Raw genomic sequence first — 11,013 nt, 5'->3', positions numbered from 1 at the left:
AGATCGACTCAGAATTTCACCACGACCCAGAATATATATACTTTATGGGGTCTTAGATCAATATTTCGCTGTGTTACAAACGGAATGACAAAGTTAATATACCCCCAACCTATGGTTGAGGGTATAATAACAAGCTTAAATTGGTTGCAATGTATATCAGCCACCCTGTATATAACATATGTCGATATTTCGATGTGAACACGTATTACGGGTATACCCCCTGTTATGGCTTTCACACAAGAAACAATTTCCTAAAGGGTCATCACAGTGCATTTAGTTGCCTCTCAATTACGATTTGTTTTCTCTTCATTTCGGTTGTTGCATTATCAACGATATGCTGCTAGCTTGGATGCTGTTGTAAACGTCGACGATGTCTACTGCGTGTAATAAAATGCTTTACATTGACCAAAGCATATTTTAACAAACGGTTTCTGCCAAAGAGTAAACCGAAAATAAAGAATTTAAAGTAGAGAAAATAATTGTTCTTTCATCGTCTATCATCAGCTCGCCGGGTAAATGAAAAAACCTGGATGGACAGTTATCGATCTTGTTACAAACTAAACACATTATTTTTTACGCAATAAAGCAAAGTCAATTGAATTGAAAGTAAATTACCAAAAGTGAATTTTATTTAATTTTGGATTTAGATTTGCAGTTTACAAGTAGGAAAAAGCTCCTGCTTCATCATAGGTCCTTCGAGCCGGATATTGGTTCCAATAAAAAATTCCAAGTGAACATGTCATTTGATGAATGTTATGATGTAGGGAAGAACGACTCTTCAAGTACGGGTGGTATACGCGTGAAAATGTTACAGCGGGAACAAATCCTCGCCCGATTTGAATCTGCCAGCCACAATCTAGAATCATTTGATTGTTTGGGCCTTCACCAATTGGAAGTAAAACTTTCTATTTTCGAGCGTCAGTGGGATACGTTTGAAACTCTTCAAAGACAGTTGGAGGCTTTAGACGAATCACAGTTCTCTTTCAATCATCACAGTGTCTGCGAAGAGGCGTACTTCATCGTTAAGTCAAAGTTGTTAGAAAAAATAGCCGTGTTAAAACAAGGCACACCTGACAACCTTTTATGCAGCACGCATGTTATGCAACCAACTTTTTCTAACCAAACATCTAAGGTCAACCTACCAACGTTACAACTAACAAAATTTAATGGGCAACATAGGGATTGGCTTGACTTTTTTAACACATTCAGAACTTTAGTACACGATAATCCTGACCTTTCCTCGATAACAAAATTCCAATATTTGCGCTCTTGCTTAACAGACTCTGCAGCACGTCTCATCCAATCTTTAGAAGTCACGGAATCAAATTATTTCAAAGCAATCGACATTCTAACCAACAGGTACGACAATAAAATTGAAATTTTTCACTCTCATATTCGTCATATATTTGATATGCACAAGGTAAAGCAGTCATGTGTATCGTCACTGCGTGATCTAATAGACACAATTAATGCTGACCTACGTGCATTAGAATCCATCGCATCGAAATCACAAATTGCCGACGGCATTTTGCTACATATGGTTGTATCAAAACTTGACGTCGAAACTCAAGCAAAATGGGAGGAAGAAACCTCAACAATGTTAGTTCGAGCCGCCACGTCGGCAAATCTTCAACTTCCCTCATGGGATAACCTATCATCCTTTCTCGAGAGGCGCTGTAAAATTCTAAGCATAGTCAACAGCAGTCAAACAGGCCATTCTCATAGTCAACGGTCGACAACGGCCACTTTTTCAAGGAACGTGTCGTCATTCGTAGTTTCCAACCAACAATCAATTTGTGTCATATGCAACTCAACTCCTTATCACGGTGCGTTTCATTGCCCAGTGTTCATGGAAGCGAACGCCCAAGATCGTTTTACACTCGCAAAAAAGCACAAACTCTGTTTAAACTGCTTAGGTATGAATCATGTAATGTCGTCATGCCCGTCACAAAATAGGTGTCGACAATGCAATGCCTCCCATAATACATTACTTCATAGGGACCCCCCAACCACCTTATTTTCAAATCAGGGCGAAAGTGAGCATAGAACACCACAAGGAATACAAAATTCAGAATTCATTGCAAATGAGACCATGCAAACGGTGTCGTTAAAAATAGCGAAGGAAAATAGTTTGGTCATATTGGCTACGGCAATAGTCGAACTTTGCAACGAAAATGGGGTTAAAATCCGTGGAAGAGCATTATTAGATTCCTGCTCGCAATTGAATTTTATAACCAAACGTGTCGCTCAACTGCTAAAACCAAGCTTAAGAAAGGTTAATATAGAAGTATCTGGTCTTGGGAACAGTTCTGTCTCAGCTAGTCAAGCATGTTCGATTACAGTCAAATCGCTCGTCAACGACTTTGCAGTTCCCCTTGACGTTGTTGTAATTCCTTGTATCTCATCATATCACCCTCAATCACATATTGACACCAGCGGTTGGCACGTCCCAGAAAACATAACGTTGGCAGACAAAAACTTCCACCAACCCGGAGAAATTGATCTACTAATAGGTGCAGATCTTTTTTGGGACTTGTTAATGGTAGGTCGTATTAAGGTCGATAACCAACCAAATCTAATAAAAACCAAACTTGGATGGGTGGTAACTGGATCTATAGTTCCTGCTGATGTTTTACCATCCAAATCTATGATGACGTCAAACAAGTTGCAAACAACCAACCTCCTAACATCATATATTTCTTCGTATACAAGTTGCAACCCCACAATGTTACAATCCCAAATAACATTACCACCACCGAATAATGACTGCTCGCAACATTTCTCTCGCATTCCTGTGCAAGACAAATACAAACTATTCTCATCATCAAACGAGCCAATATTAGAAATGTTGTTACAGAGATTTTGGACATTGGAAGAATGTGGGGAGACAAATAAAAAGATAATGTCTGCGGAAGAAACTATGTGCGAACAGCTTTTTTGCACTAGCACTAAGAGGTGCCCTAAGACAAACAAATTTATAGTTCGTTTGCCGTTTAAAACAAATCCATCAACACTGGGACAGTCGTTTGATATAGCTCGGCGAAGGTTATATTACATAGAGCAAAAATTAATGAAAAGTAATCAGATGAGGAAGGATTACACTGAATTCATGAATGAATATCACACACTAGGTCATATGTCCCCTCTTCCGGCTATTGATGTTGCCCATTGCAATTTTATTCCGCACCATGGTGTTTTAAAATTAGACAGTTCAACAACTCGATTAAGAGTTGTGTTTGACGCATCGTGTGCTACTTCGAATGGCAAGTCGTTGAATGACGTGCTTTGTGTAGGACCACAACTACAAGATGACATATTTTCAATGTTGAGTCGATTTAGATATCACAAGTACGTAATGGTCGCCGACATCGCTAAAATGTATCGGCAAGTTTTAGTTGACCCAGCGGATGCACAATGGCAGTGTATCTTGTGGCGCGATACATCTTCAAATCTACTTACAACATACCGATTAAATACACTGACTTACGGAACCAGCTGCGCTCCATACTTAGCTGTTAAATGTTTGCAGAAACTTGCTCAAGATTACTCCACCTTGTTTCCCATCGGTGCCGCAGTCACTATGAGAGATTTTTACGTTGACAATTTGATGACAGGTGGAGAAAGTATAATGGATCTCATCGAAATTAAAACACAGGTTATCAAGTTGCTACAATTAGGAGGTTTTCCGCTTCGTAAATTTGCCGCAAATGTCGATGCAGTTTTAGCTGACGTTCCCGATGAAGATAAGGAAACCATTGTCCACATAGACAACATGAATTTTGTAAAAACGTTGGGGCTCAGATGGGCACCGGATAATGATTCCCTAGGTTTTTCCTATGCGCCACACAACCAATCAAACAAATTATCAAAAAGAATAATCCTCGCCCATACATCCGCCTTTTTCGATCCACTAGGGTTGATAAACCCTATGATCGTCAGAGCTAAAATTCTATTACAAAGTCTATGGAAGCTAAATCTACACTGGGATGAGAGCGTCCCTCAGGATATTTTCGAAGAATTTCACCATATCCGTATGCAGTTATCAAATTTGAAGCAGCTGAAAATCGCCAGGTTCGTACCCTTTAACTCAACTACTAATATTCATGCATTTGCAGATGCCAGTCAAAAAGCTTATGGCGCTTGTATTTATGCAGTGTCCCAAGGAGCGAATGGCGTGGAGTCATCACTGATATGTGCAAAATCAAAAGTGGCCCCAATGAAAGAAGTCACTCTCCCGAAACTTGAGCTCTGCGCAGCATTATTGTGTATAAAACTTCTTCAATCTGCCAGAAAATCATTTCCAAAGTCGCCAAACCAAATTTACTGCTGGTCAGATTCATCCATAACACTTTCCTGGATAACTGGAGCCCCCAGCAAATGGCCTATTTTTGTAGCGAACAGAGTTTCGCAAATTCAACAACTTTCAGAAGGAGTCCAATGGCGCCATGTTCCAACTGACTTAAACCCAGCGGATTTGCTTTCACGAGGATGTACACTTTCCACACTACTTGAAAGGGAATTTTGGTTTAAAGGCCCGCCCTTTATCTGTATGGAAATGTCTGAATGGCCCAAGCAAATAAAACCCATAGTGGAAGACACATCAAAATTAGAAGACAAACAATACAGTTTTGTGGTCAGTGTACAAGAAGACATTCTGCAAACTCACAAATTTATCAACAATTACCAAAAGCTTTTGCGTATACTAGCATATGTAAACCGCTTTTTGAGTAACACCCGTTATAAAAAAAATTTACACGGGCCTTTAACACCTACCGAAATGCAACAAGCCTTACTGTTAGCTTTGAAAATCATACAGCAAACTCACTTCGCTGAAGAGAAAAAACTATTGTCAGATGGCAAGCCGTTAAGGAATCGATCTAAATTACAACAACTTTCTCCATTTATAAGTGATGGAATAATTCGAGTAGGGGGACGATTACAAAAGTCATCAATTCCATTTGCTACAAAACATCCAATAGTGCTCCCCCCAAGTCACCCATTCGTTAAAACTTTAATAAATTATTTCCATAGGAAATTTCTTCATGCCGGGACTTTATCTCTTCACAACATTTTAAGAGAACAGTTCTGGATCATAAATGGCCGCAACGCAATTAAACAAATTATTCATTATTGTGTGCTATGCTTCAGGTGTAAGCCAAAGACCGAAGAACAAGTGATGGGAGAGCTCCCTGCTGAACGTGTAGAACCGAGCTTCCCATTTCAAATTTCTGGAGTCGATTACTGTGGTCCGTTTAGTATAACGCAAAAAATACGAGGACGACCTCCCATCAAATGCTACATATCTGTGTTCATCTGCTTCTCAACTAAAGCTACACATTTAGAACTAGTTTCAGATTTAACTACATCATCTTTCATTGCAGCGCTAAAGAGATTTGTTGCTCGACGGGGGCGTTGTTCGATTATATACTCCGATAATGCAACAAATTTTGTCGGGGCAAATAGAGAATTGAAATCACTATTGGATATATTCCTAAGCAAGGAGCACAACGACTCCATTCGAAAATTTTGCCTTGAAGACGGAATTTCGTGGAAGTTCATTCCTCCACGGTCTCCCCACTTTGGTGGGTTATGGGAGAGCGCCGTAAAACAGGCAAAATACTATTTACGGCGAGCTATTGGCAATCATATTTTAAGTCATGATGAGCTCAACACCATCGTATGTCAAGCTGAAGCCATTATTAATAGTCGCCCCCTTACACCACTCTCTTGTGACCCGAATGATATGCAGTGCCTTACACCAGCCCACTTCTTGATTGGCCGCCCTCTCACAGCTTTACCAGAACAAGAAATACGTACATTGAATTCTTGCTCTCTGAAGAGTTATAAACTTGCTCAATGGATACAACAACACTTCTGGGAACGTTGGCGTAAAGAATATTTGAATTGCCTCCAACAGAGAAGCAAATGGACGAACGGATCCCCGAACCTTGAAATTAATGACATGGTAATACTTAAGGATGAAAACATACCCCCTCTAAAATGGCCAATTGCTCGAGTTATTGATGTAAGCCCTGGCGATGACGGCATAGTACGAGTTGCAACCGTTCGATCGACTGAAGGCACGTTCAAACGGGCGATTACTAAATTATGCAAGCTCCCAATACAATAGTCTTTTGAAAGCAAGGCTTTCAAGGGGGGGTGAATGTTATGGCTTTCACACAAGAAACAATTTCCTAAAGGGTCATCACAGTGCATTTAGTTGCCTCTCAATTACGATTTGTTTTCTCTTCATTTCGGTTGTTGCATTATCAACGATATGCTGCTAGCTTGGATGCTGTTGTAAACGTCGACGATGTCTACTGCGTGTAATAAAATGCTTTACATTGACCAAAGCATATTTTAACAAACGGTTTCTGCCAAAGAGTAAACCGAAAATAAAGAATTTAAAGTAGAGAAAATAATTGTTCTTTCATCGTCTATCATCAGCTCGCCGGGTAAATGAAAAAACCTGGATGGACAGTTATCGATCTTGTTACAAACTAAACACATTATTTTTTACGCAATAAAGCAAAGTCAATTGAATTGAAAGTAAATTACCAAAAGTGAATTTTATTTAATTTTGGATTTAGATTTGCAGTTTACAAGTAGGAAAAAGCTCCTGCTTCATCACCCCCTTTACTATACTATCGTCATGGATATAAATAAAAAGGCCTTACGATGATTATATCCTAGTTGTCTTAACCCCATATGGTTGAGAAGCTTTAGTATGTGCGTATGGTGTATTACCAAACAGCCACATTTCGAATCAATAAAACTTAATGGCAATGCAGTGCCATAGATATAACATCAAACAAATGTTAACCTAAGTGTAAGAGAGTGTATGTGTGTGTATATTTGATTGTCTCTACATATAGACGTAGATATTTTGTTATTGGTGATGTTCTTATTGTTGTTTGTTTACCTTTGAAAATCCACAAACATCGTTTACTCCTGAGAATAACGATGTAACAAATACACTATCTTCTTGTACTAAACAAACAAACACAATCGATGTTTATGAACGAGAATGCAAGCATCGCAAGCATCCATGTTCTTCTATTCTCTTATCCTACTTACACGTTACACGTTAGCTTCATATCGAAATGTGTACACAAAGCTAAGTTATTTGTTTGTTTATTTATAAGCTTTGGTTTGCCTCCGAGACACTATGTGGTTTAGATATGGGCAAGGCGAGGGGAGCAACATTCCTAGAGCAGATGAGTATTTATAAGTTGATGTTCTTCTCCCTTTTTTTTTATTTTATTGAGTGAGGATTCACTTTTATGGTCTCGTGTACGAGTATAAATCAAAGTTGATTGATGTTCGTTTGTTTATTGGTTACCACAGTTCGGCAGTAAAAATGCGTTAAAGCCATAACACATTAGTGAGTGTCTTTTTATTCCATCTACACTCGGGGATTTCATGTGATTCTTTATAACTCGACAAACAGTTATAATTTAGAGAAATGGATTGTAATCCGATTCGTATGGACGGGTATTACAGTACCTACACGCAAAAAAATAATTCTTTCCTCCCAAACGAAATTTTAGACAAACAAAGTTCGTTTCTCATTTGCTTTTCGCTGTAAGGAAGTGTATTTGGAAGAAAAGTATATAATTTTTGTGATAAACGTTTATTCTTTTCCAGGATGTAAAAACAATTTCATAAAGACTAGCTAAAAAAAAACATTATTTTCTTGCTAATTGCATTGTCCCTCACATCTTTCTCACATCCACGAGGATTTTTAGTTCTTAACACCATTTCCTGTAATACCAACAATGTAGAAGAAATTATACGATTTTATAAATTTTTAAAATTTTTTTTACCTTTCGCCTGGACGGAGAATCGAACCGCGGACCATGCACATTGTAAGCCAACACACTAACCACTGAGCTATGTACCTGTTATGGTCATCAATAGATAAATATCCATATAAGTTATATTTATATAGCATAGCTTGCGGCGCCCACGAACCGAATAAACAAAGTTTATTTAACAGAAACAAACATTTAGTTTGGCACCGTGGAGCAGTGGTAGCTACGTCCGACTCTCATGCCAAGGGTCGTGGGTTCGATCCCTGCTTCGGCCAAAGTTTTTTTTTGTTTTTGTTTTTTTTTTTTACATATATTCCAGATATATGCGGAAGATTCCGAAAAAATGTTCAACATTACATTGTACTATATTAAATGTTGAACTGTAAAATGTGTCTTATTAAAGACCTAAAGTCAAAAAAGAACAGTGTTTGATATAAACGAAATGGACTATGTTGTTATTTCAAAAATAACTTTTTTTATTGAAAAAATAAAAAATTTGTAACAAACGAATTTTTTTGGTGAAAAAAATTTTGAAATTTTCGAAGCAATTCAAAAAACTCTAACAAAAGAAAAACGTTTTCGGCGCACGTTTTCCAAACGTTTTTTTTCTTTGCGTGTACGCAAAGAAGAGGCTACCCTCTATGGTCTTATATGGTTAGTGGACGAGGTAAACTTTGTTAGTGGGAAAGGACTATAAAATATCTTGGACATTTTTATAATCTATTGTTTCTGTCTTGCTTATTGGTTATTTCATGTTTCTTTACATAGATTCGTTTATTGTTTTTCTTTTTTTTTCAAGATATTTAAAGATTTTATATACTGCTGATACAAATCCGGATGAGCAAATAAAATGTCAATTTAAATGTTGATATTTCAACATATGTTACATGACCTCGTAATAATTTTAATTGAATTTTCACTTTTGTCGCCTTCACTTAACAATGGGCTATCTGTAGTTTTGTCTCTAAAGTCAATATTGAATGTGGAAAGCAAATATGCATTTTTTCCTTCAATATGACAAAAATCGAAACAGATGTTAAGCAATTGTCAAAAGAAAATATAACCCAAATTGATAACATCCATATTTTTTTTTAAAGCAAACAAAAAGAGCTTAGTTAAAAGAGTTGCATTCAAAGTATATAATGTATAATTTACTATAACGTTATATACATTAGCGTAGCTAGACATTTTTCCTAGGGGGCCCATAGCCCCCCCCCCCCCTAGCTAAAATTTAATAGACTGAATTTATACATTGTTAGAAAAATATATTTTTCATATGTTCTGATATAAACAAAATGTGTTTCGGGCACAATTTTTAAACACAATATATTTAAGTGCAAAAATGCAATGTTCCTAAACTAACACTAAATGTTTGAGACACATATGTTAATTTGTTAGAATATATTATGTTTGGGGCATGAATGTTTCATAAAAATACACGCAGAGAAGGAATATGATCACCGCAAACATGTTTCAAGAGCAAAATGTTATTTTTATATGGTAACCATGTAAGATGTTTGTCACTAAAATCTTATTTTCTCGTCAAATATAACCTGCTTGCCGAAATCAGATACATGCTTTCCGAGAAAATAACATGGTTGCGAAAACCATGTTACATAGTCACCACCCAAAAATAACATTTTGCTCTTAAAACGTGTTTGAGGTGATCATATTCCTTCTCTGGGTGTAATATGTATGAATGTAAACGTATATAAATTTACAAATTTCGAGTAAACATATATATGTTGTAGTATTTTATTCAGAGAGCGACATAGAGAGAGTATAGAGATGGAAACTGGGAGGGTTGACGAAAGATATCAACATAACTCAGCGAGAGAATCAAAAGAGAGAAATTTCTGTGAAACCGCTTGTATGTTGTTTCGGAAAACTGTTTTATGATAAGGCCAAAAATTTGATATGCTTAAGTCTAAATATAATTTAATTTGAATATTAGAATGAGTATTCGGAGTAAAGAGAATAGACATTCGGAAACAAGAGAATAGACATTTGAAAAAAAAAAAACAAGTATATACAGCAGTAAGTTCGGCCGGGCCGAATCTTAAACACCCACCACCACGAATCAAATATTAGTGTTTCCTTTGAAATTTCAGAGGGTTTGAGGACAGATCAAGCAGAGCAGTTCAACCAGTACACTTAACGAAGATAAATTTAAAGATTTTACCTATGAAGACTATATCAGATTCTGGATTTATAAGAACCATTTTTGTTTGAGTTTTAGAGGAATCATTAACATCTCTTGTAGGTGTGCAAGAAAATTATAAAATAATGTCTTCATTTGAAATCTTAACCCTGGAAAGTCATCCTTGATTTTTGTACACTAACGTCATCCTTCGTCATTTTGACTGAGGCCTATTTCAAGGCTCTATAAATTACATCGTGAACAAAAATGATAACCAAAATTTCGTTTACTATTTTACTCCGTTCATTTTTAATTAATAATAAACAAAAAGTCATAATTTGGTTGAATTAGTATAACTTAAATTTATCATACAAGCTTAAGACCCTAGCAGTCAAAGCTTACAATTATATCTATAATTTTATTGTAAATGTAATTAATTGATAAATAAATAAATAAATAAATAAATTTATCATTTTCCAAACGACCAAAACCCCCTTTATGCCGAAAATCAAATTTAGCGTCGTCATTTTGACGAAGGATGACTGTCCAGGGTTAAATCTGTAGATTTTCACCCTAGAAATAAAATATGGAAATTCTACATTGAGTTTCAAGCAATTTTCATGAGCAGTGCGCCTTCTATACTCTCAAGAAGTTAAATCGGTCTATATGGAACCATTACCAAATGGACCGATAAAAACTTAATCCGATACACGTTTTTGTGAGCCTTAAATACCAGAATATTTACAATTTCAGGCAAATCGGATAAAAACTACGGTTACTAGAAACCTAAGGAGTTAAATCGGGAAATCGTTAAGAAGACAAATCGGGAGATCGGTCTATATGGGGACCATACCAAAACATGAACCGATACTGACAATTTTTGGCACACGTATTTGTGGTCCTACAATACCTCTAGATTTCCAATTTCAGGTAAATTGAATAAAAACTGCGGTTTCTAAAAGCCCAAGAAGTAAAATCGGGAGATCGGTCTATATGGGGGCTATACCAAAATATCGACCGATACTCACAACTTTTGGCACACGTATTTGTGGTCATAAA

At 36.7% G+C, this 11,013-nt stretch overlaps 1 protein-coding gene across 1 annotated transcript; it reads left to right on the top strand.

Moving 5' to 3' along the window:
* The first annotated feature begins 736 nt into the window (after positions 1–736).
* LOC142235154 (uncharacterized) lies at positions 737–6,130 on the top strand. Its single transcript, XM_075306414.1, has one exon. The coding sequence runs from the start codon at positions 737–739 to the stop codon at positions 6,128–6,130; it is 5,394 nt and encodes a 1,797-aa protein (XP_075162529.1).
* The last annotated feature ends 4,883 nt before the right edge of the window (positions 6,131–11,013 follow it).

This window comes from Haematobia irritans, chromosome 1 (genome assembly GCF_050003625.1).
Source record: "Haematobia irritans isolate KBUSLIRL chromosome 1, ASM5000362v1, whole genome shotgun sequence".
NCBI classification, from domain to species: domain Eukaryota; kingdom Metazoa; phylum Arthropoda; class Insecta; order Diptera; family Muscidae; genus Haematobia; species Haematobia irritans.
The sequence above is the reverse complement of the archived record's forward strand: the minus strand, read 5'-3'. Positions and strand labels throughout refer to the sequence as shown.

What these genes read in the sequence shown, in the direction of transcription:
- LOC142235154 (XM_075306414.1), top strand. Translation starts at nt 737, where the DNA reads ATGTCATTTGATGAATGTTATGATGTAGGGAAGAACGACTCTTCAAGT.